Raw genomic sequence first — 8,488 nt, forward strand, 5'->3', positions numbered from 1 at the left:
TACATGTAATTTACATGTAGTCACGCAAACGAAATTGAACTTTCTTTTTCTCTTTCCCCATAGCTTGAACCGTTTGAACCCCATGAAGATCCACGACTTGTCCAATAACATCTATATGAACAACAATACATAATGAATTTACGACAAAAGAATTCAAGATTTGTCCAAAACTTTAATGAGATCATAATGTTCATTACAAAGTAATCAATAAACATGTGTACCTTTAAGAAAAATATTTTTCTTCTCGACGATATTCCTTAACTCATCGTAACTCGAAAGAGAAAGAAAAAGATGATCAGATAGAAAATTACATCCAGTTACCACTGTGTCGCCTGAAAAAATCAATTTGTATTGATGAATTGTTGGGCAATATTGTCCAGAAGCGGCTAGAACTTAAAAAGTATCAATAGTTTTCCACTCATAAACCGGTAAATCACGTTGGAGACAAAAAAAATTAATTCCTTTTGCAAGATGCTGCAATCTTTACACCCTACATAACATAAAAATTCAAATTATATAATGAATACTATAAGAGGGTAACTAAAATATAACAATAAACAATACACACAGTTTCATCAGCTAAGACGCATTCAAATATGTCGCCTCCAAAACTGGTGTTTTGTTTCCAACCATGAAGTACTTTAACGCGAATTAGCCAATTGTTTCTTAATGGTTTGACACCATTAAGTAATTCGTCAGTCTTTTTTTTTTTGGAGCTTATCGTGGATGTGTAAAGATGATTTAGAAGACCAATATTTATAGTTTAATTTTGGGGCAAGGAAACGAATATACCACCCAAATATTCACTAAACCAATTAAGAAATCTATAATAAATACCAAATCACAGTATATGGCCACCGAGATATTAGCCATAATTGAAACGACTTGGAGAAATGATTTTTCAATAAAAGTTTTTATTTCAAAGTAAAATTCGAGATATCTATATCGGTTATGTAAATAATCATATGCATGGAATATACTACACAAATATTCTCTAGGGAAATTTCCTAATCTATAATAAATACCAAATCACACAATATGGTCACCAAGATATTATGCATATTTGATACGACTTGGAGAAAGGGTTTTTAATAAAAGATGTTATTGTTAAGTAAAAATTGATGTTTCTGTTATGAAATATACCCGAAGTATAGATATAGATATCAATTATTAACAGAAATATAGGAACTTCCAAAACGAAATATCGTGTTTGATCAGTTTGAAAAGAGAAAAAAAATGAGTAACTGAGATGAACTTGTGGTATGAACCGATGTTTAGAAGTGATCTTTTTTAACAAAATATTTTTATAGCATCTGTTTCTGATATCTATGTGTCCATCGCTGAAACATTAAAATAGGAGCATGTATAATGTATTCTTGTTCGTTTGGCATAGCTAGTGGTTGGTTATTATTTTGTGTTTATGTTTCTAAAATTCAATCCGATTTTAACAGGGTTATAAGACATAGTCGGTTATATTCTGAAACTGTATAGTTTGTATTAACATAGATATCAGTATATGGTACGTTTAATAATAATTATGAGGTTGGATATGGTACGTCTAATTCATAAGGGATTAGGCGTTTAATTAAAACTATGAAGTCAGTTATGGTACCTTTAATTTATAAGAGATAAGAATTTAATTAAAATATGAGGTCCACCTTAAAAATCCACCTAGAAGAAGTTGTGATGTTTCTAATTTAATAAGATAGATTAGAGCTCGACACTGCCCGTACATATGTTAATTTTTACTTTTATAAATTGTTTAATAAAAATTTTAAACACATAAGTTATTAGATTTTTTAATGTTTACAAATCTATCCGCATCCAGAAGAATCCGAGTCCAAATCTCGTCTGAAAAATTATAATATCCGAACAAAATTTAAGTTTAAACCTACAAATCTGATATCCACAAAATGATTAAGATATATTTAATTAATTCTATAAGAAAATAAAAAAATTATTAAACGGTTGAGTTCTTGTCATGAATAAATCACTTTATTCAAACTTGTGAAATTATTTTGGTTAACAAGTAAGTAAGTGTTGTCGAATTATTATGGTAAATATAGTTAATGAACTAATTAAAAAAGAGAAAAAAAAGAAATGTAAAAAATGTTATTAAAACACTTAAAATAGATAAATTTTATTTTGTATTCTGTAATAAATGAAGTGGAATTATTTGGAAAAGATAATAAATAAATTGGTTTACATTAGTTAAAAAGGAAAGAAGAAAATGTAAAAAAATATTTTAAATAAGTAAGTATTATTTTGTACTTCAGTTTTAATAGAATAGATACATCTCCGCTCTAATGTATTTATGCTGAAACTCATTTATTCTTTTGCTCAAAAAAATTTTTTGTTTATACATCTCATCCCAATTTACTTTTGCATCAGTGCAAACATTCAGGTTCTGAGTTCTTGCCAAACAAAAGTTATGTAAAGTTATTCGATTTTATATAAACAATGAAACAGAAACCTAAAAGAAAAACAAAACACCATATATTTGTTATGTATGATTCCAATAATTCACAAATACAATGGTTGATAACATGTGGCAGATGCAAGATGTATAGTATAGATATTTTATGTTTGCATAAACACTACAACGATAATCAATACACTTAAACAAAAAGTTCGCATGAAAAATAGATGTCACAAGTAAAATGCTTCAGCAAAAACAAAGAACAAGAAAAGATAATTTTCACACAATGCTTCTTAATCTACTACTTCTATACTACTAAAAGCGTTTTAACGAAACAGAGAAATGCAGTCTTTTATTTTCCTTCAACGTCCATCCACAGAAGTGAACGAGTCGGCAAATCCAGACGGGCGTGTCGGGATACTTGTCTGTGTATTGTCTTTACTTCCATAAACCGAGGACGAAGAACCAGAGTCATCTCCCGTCTGGCTAAGCCCCTCAGAAGCTTGCCACTTCTTAACCGCCTGCGGAAGCGGAAGATCGTAGTCTATACCGTAGAGGTCATCAGGATCAACCTCAGTGGGTTTCCATTGGACTGTGAGCGAAGAAAGAACGTTAACAATGTGAGACATGTCAGGTCTTTGGTAAGGCTCACGTGCACAGCAATGACCAGCAAGCTCCCAAACTTTTTGAACACTGGCTAAGGTCTCTTCGTCCAGCTTGATGTTTGGGTCTATAGCGTTTTTGAAGGCGTTTTCGTCTCTCTCTTTGCTTGCTGCTACACGACGGAACCATGTGACTAGATGGACGCTGTCCTCAGGTTGCGTCTCATCAAGAGCTTTACGTCCAGTGATCAGCTCCATAAGTATAACCCCAAGACTGAAGATGTCGACTTTGGTCGTCACTCTTCCAGTTACTGCCGTAATCAATACCACAAAAACGATCAAAGCATGAAACATGAGACATAAACAGTTAGGTAGGGAACAAATTCAAACCTGCATATTCTGGAGCAAGGTAACCGAAGGTCCCAGCGACACGAGTCTCGATGGAGTATTTGCCTTCAGGGGCTAAACGGACTAACCCAAAGTCAGAGACTTTAGCACGCATATCATCACCAAGGAGGATGTTTGATGGCTTAAGATCCCTATGGATGAAACTCTGATGAGCAAGCGTGTGTAGATACTCCACACCCCTAGCTACATCCAAGGAAATAGCCAATCTTCTAGTCCAATCAAGAGGTTTCCGCTCTTCTTCCTTCCAGTGGAACAGATGCTGACTCAAAGTTCCCTGCGGCATGTACTCGTAGACAAGAAGTCTCTCGTTACCATCAAGACAGTAACCAAGAAGCGCAACGAGATGACGGTGACGCATTTTAGTCAACACAGTGATTTCTGATTTGAACTCAGCGAGTCCCTTATCACTCACAACAGAAGACTCCATCCTCTTCACAGCTATTTTCGTTCCGTCGTGGAGTTCACCTTTGTAAACTACACCGAAACCGCCTCTCCCGAGGATATTCTCTTCGCTGAAGTTGTTTGTCACACTCCTCAAAACCTGTATGGAGATAACCAAGTTCCCAGACTCCACCACGTGAATGTCACTGTTGGCGCTTCCGCTGTGACTGTAAGAGCTCTCTGTTCCTCCTCCTCCCCCATTGTTGAGACTAGACGCTGCAACTGTGAGTTTAATTGCATCGCTATCACCAGAGTGATGCGGATGAATCACCATGTTTGTGTTTGGGCTCCGAACTTTAGCAGGTCTCATTCTCTTCTTGGCGTAGAGGCAAACACCCAGTCCAACAAGACACAATGCACCAACAACACCACCAACCACAGGAACAATGATCTTGACACTACTTGACTTCTTAGAACTTTCGTTTCCACTGCCACTGTCACTTCCTCCACCAGAGCCTTTACCTCCCCCTGAAGTTCCAGGAGTTCCACCACTCGGCGAGACAGGTCCATCCTTATCGATGTTAAGGTTACCAGTAGTCACAACATTCACACCTTCCCTGAACTTCGGCACACCACCGTAGAAGTCATTGTTAGACACATCAAGCATCCTAAGCTTAGGCAAAGTGGTAAGCTTCTTCGGTATACTCCCACTAAGTTTATTATTAGAAAGATTAATAGTTTCCAACGAAACAAGCTTAGCAAAGCTCGGAGATATCGAACCGGTCAGCTCCTGCCTCCCTAGATTAACCACAGTAACATTACTCCCAGAGCAAGTAATCCCAAGCCAGCTACCACACGGATCATTCCCTTTCCAACTCATAGCCAACTTCACCGGATAACCAAACGACTCAGCTATAGACAGCAAGGTCTCAACACGAGAATCACACAGAGCACCAGGAGTATCCAAACAAAAGCTATTCGTTTTCGCAACCACATCAACACTAACAGACTTGTCGAATAACGGAGACGCTCCTTGGAAGTAGTTATTAGTCAAATTCACAACGGTAAGAGAGTTGAGACCAGTAAACGACGGTGGAACAACACCAGTGAGCTGATTCTCTCTAACATTGAACAGCCTCAGAGACTGCAAACCAGAGAGATCAGGGATTGGACCTGAAAAGGCGTTACCTTGGAGATCAATCTCAACGAGAGACGTCATGTTCTGCAGCACCGAGATTGATCCGTTGAGCTTCTGTCCGTTGAGGTAGAGCTGCTGCAACGACGAACCCGCTAAACTCACAGGCAAACCTCCGTACAGATTGTTACGAGATAGTTTCAAAGAAGCGAGGCTCGGGAGAGTCTCGGAACCGAAGAAATCAGGAATCGAACCCGTGACGTTGCAGTTAATTAAAGAAAGGTTCTTGAGTGACGTGGCTTCCTTAACCGTCTCCGGAATCTCCCAAGAAGGGAAAGGGTTGTTGTCTAAATACACCTCTTGCAACGAGTTCATCCCGGAGAAGAGATTCTTAGGAGTCGAATCGAAGAGGTTGTCGTGGAGGTTGAGAGTCTGTAGATGAGTTAGCCCGGAGAGATCGGGGATCGGGCCGGAGATTTTGTTGGAGAAGAACTCGAGGACGACGAGCTCGGAGAGGTTCTGGAGATCCGGAGGGAGAGTGCCGCGGATTCCCTTCTGCTTGAGCTGGATCCGAGTGACGCGGCTGCTCCCGTCGCATTGGACTGTGTCCCACTTGCAAGGGTTGGGGTTCGACCAGTCCACGTCTGAGGTGAGGTTTAGGCTCGATTTCAGGGATTGCATGATCGTCGCGTCGTCTTGAGAAGCGGCGAAATTGAGGAAGGAGAGGAGGAGGAGGAGACAGGGGAAGAGATGAGATCTGGTCATTTTTGGAGCTTGTGGAGTATACTGTTGTTATCTTCTACGGTGGCATTGAAGAAAAGGGGAGGAGAGACAAATTGAGAGATGGAATCGGCGGAGATAGAGGAGAATTAAAGTAGGGAAGATAGATGATCATAAAAGCATTTCCTTTTTTCCCAAATTATATTCTTCTCGAGAAAAATCGATTAACCAGCTAAAATAATAATGAATTATTAAAGTTTTGTTACTCGAGAGAGAGAGAGAGAGAGAGAGAGAGAGAGAGAGAGAGAGAGAGAGAGAGAGAGAGAGAGAGAGAGAGAGAGAGAGAGAGAGAGAAGAGAGAGAGAGAGAGAGAGAGAGTGTTGTGTGTGGGAGAGAGAAAGTGTGTATTAATAATTACTCCTAACTATTTTTTATTTTATTTTTTGTCTATTTAAGTGGTGAAATGTTATGAATACAGCTGCCACGCGGCGTAATTAAGTGGTAAAAACACTATAAATTCGGCGGTCGAACGTATGAGTATGTTAATGTTTGTATAAATTTTTGAATATGATCTAAGAACCGAATTACATTTTGAAATGTTTCTTTTGTAACCTAGATGATCATATTTTAATTAAGAATATCGATATGATTGACTGATAGAACGAAAGTTGGTAACTCTCTGACCAATCAATTAATGCAAAGAAGTAAACAAAAAATCTATTATTCTCTTGCCTGTATCTCTATGATTGATTTTTCGGCTTATTCGTTACCACTGATAATATTGATTGTCTCTTGCATAATTTGAATATTTTCTATAGATCTTGGATTTTTCTTCACATTATTTCCATTTGCTTCTACTAAAAGAATATTGTTTCCTTCTATTAGCTTTTGTAGGCCTGGGCGTTCGGTTTTTCAAGTTGGGTTCGGACCGGTTCCTTTCGGATCCGGATCTTTCGGCTCCTAAATATTTAGATCCAATAGGTACTTAGAAATTTTTGGGTCGGATTCGGGTTGGTTCTTCTCGGATCTATAACTAAAATACCCTACAAAACCCGTAATTTTTTGGGTCCATATCGGGTCCGGATAGGGTTCGTGTGTATTTAGGATCTGAAAATGGCATGGCATACCCAACGCCATCAAATTTAATCGATATTTGTCATATATATCTAAAATTTTACAAAATAACTTAAATAAAACTATTAATAATTAAAATAAAATATTTTTAAACTCTAAATTTTACATTTAAAGCTTCATATTACTTAAAAATGTTACAAATAATAACAAATGTTGTTAACAAAACATATTTTAACTAAATCATAAAATAATATTTATAAAGTAGAACACAAAAAAATCATAGTTTTAGATATATATGTTTTTAAGTCGGATACAAATCGATTCTTATCTGGTCGGATCTATTCGTGTCGAGTTTTTTCGGGTCCGAGTCTATTAGGGTCGGTTTCTTTCGGTTCTAGTTTTTCGAGTAAAAGAAATTTAGACCTAAAAAGTACTTGTAAATTTTTGGTTCAATTCTAGATCGAGTATTTTTTGATCGGTTCCAATTAGGGTTTTCGGGTCCAGGTTAAAATGCCCAGGCTTAAGCTTTTGTGTGACAAAACACAATGCGTGAAATGTATCTGTAGACTATTACTCCCTCTGTTTCAACATAAATGATGTTTTAGAAAGTTTTTGATGTTTCAAAATAGATGATGTTTTTATATATCAATGTATTTTTTTACTTTATCAAAAACTATGTAGCCAATGATATTTTGTAGTCTGATTTGTGATTGGTTAAGTAATTTTTAATTTATATTTTAATAATTAAAATAAAAATAAATTTTTTAATAGTTATGCATAATTTTAAAACTTAATTAATTTTAAAACAGAGTGAGTATTAAAAAGGCATTCAATACGGTGGCGGTGGTATGAACTACTATATTAATTACGGTCAAATCAGCGGAGAAAACCATCGTAACGTGTTAAAGACAGTTTATTTAATTATTAATTTCTTTATCCACGAGTCGCGATTCCGTGAGTAATCGTGGTATTACTGTTTCCTTTAATCTTTGAACGAATTAATTAAGAAAAATATCTGAGGATGAAATATTTAATGAGTTTGAATGGTCTTAATCTTCGCACTAATTATTGGACAACAGGATAAATGCGATTGGTCCTGACAAAAAGAAACTGTGAAGACAGACGCCGTGAAATCCGGAGGATATTAGCCACACATAATCTTGATATTCGGCGGATTGTATAAACGGTCGTTATCTTACGGCGTTTACTTTTTAATTTTCTTTTGTTTTTGGGTCGTTTGACGCCGTTTAACTTTTATGTGTTCGTATGTTTAGGCTGTAACTGGTTATTCCTAATAGGAATACATGGAATAAAAGGAATAATTATATGTGGAATGGGAAAAATTGGAATGATAAACAAAATGGAATAAAAACTGAAATTTGTTTTGGAATTGGAATTCCAATCATCCCACACATTCACGATCATTTTTGATCTGGAACAAATGGAAAAGATTTTACAAAGGATTTGTTTTTAAGTTTTATTCCATTTTTGGAATATGTGGAATTGATTTCAAAAGGTTTTCCATGTAACTGGTAAATATTTTTTGTAATTCTGTGGAATGATGCATTCCAAACAATTCTATTCCAAAATTTAGCATTACTGAACTAGATACGAGTTTGTGCGTTGCAACGGTTTTGTTTGATGTTTTGATTTGAAATAAAACATAAAAATAATAAATTAGTTTATTATAGTTTTAGGATTATTTATATAAAATTTATTTTATAATTATCAACTCGTTTTCACACATAT

The 8,488-nt window shown here is 36.0% G+C and overlaps 1 protein-coding gene across 1 annotated transcript; it reads right to left on the reverse strand.

Annotated features, from left to right (window-relative positions):
* Nucleotides 1–2,538: 2,538 nt before the first annotated feature.
* On the reverse strand, nt 2,539–5,947 carry LOC103827557 (receptor-like kinase TMK3). The gene is made up of 2 exons (XM_009103070.3): nt 3,412–5,947; nt 2,539–3,332 (listed from the first exon to the last, which is right to left on the reverse strand). The coding sequence occupies exons 1-2, from the start codon at nt 5,708–5,710 to the stop codon at nt 2,782–2,784; spliced, it is 2,850 nt and encodes a 949-aa protein (XP_009101318.2). The 5' UTR covers nt 5,711–5,947; the 3' UTR covers nt 2,539–2,781.
* Nucleotides 5,948–8,488: the final 2,541 nt, after the last annotated feature.

Source organism: Brassica rapa, chromosome A06 (genome assembly GCF_000309985.2).
Source record: "Brassica rapa cultivar Chiifu-401-42 chromosome A06, CAAS_Brap_v3.01, whole genome shotgun sequence".
Classification (NCBI taxonomy): Eukaryota; Viridiplantae; Streptophyta; class Magnoliopsida; order Brassicales; family Brassicaceae; genus Brassica; species Brassica rapa.

Bases quoted from the DNA above. Each gene is read 5' to 3' on its own strand.
- LOC103827557 (XM_009103070.3), bottom strand. From the start codon at position 5,710: ATGACCAGATCTCATCTCTTCCCCTGTCTCCTCCTCCTCCTCTCCTTC. The intron at 3,333-3,411 runs GTTTGAATTTGT...TGATTACGGCAG, and splicing joins CCTTGCTCCAGAATATGCAG to TAACTGGAAGAGTGACGACC.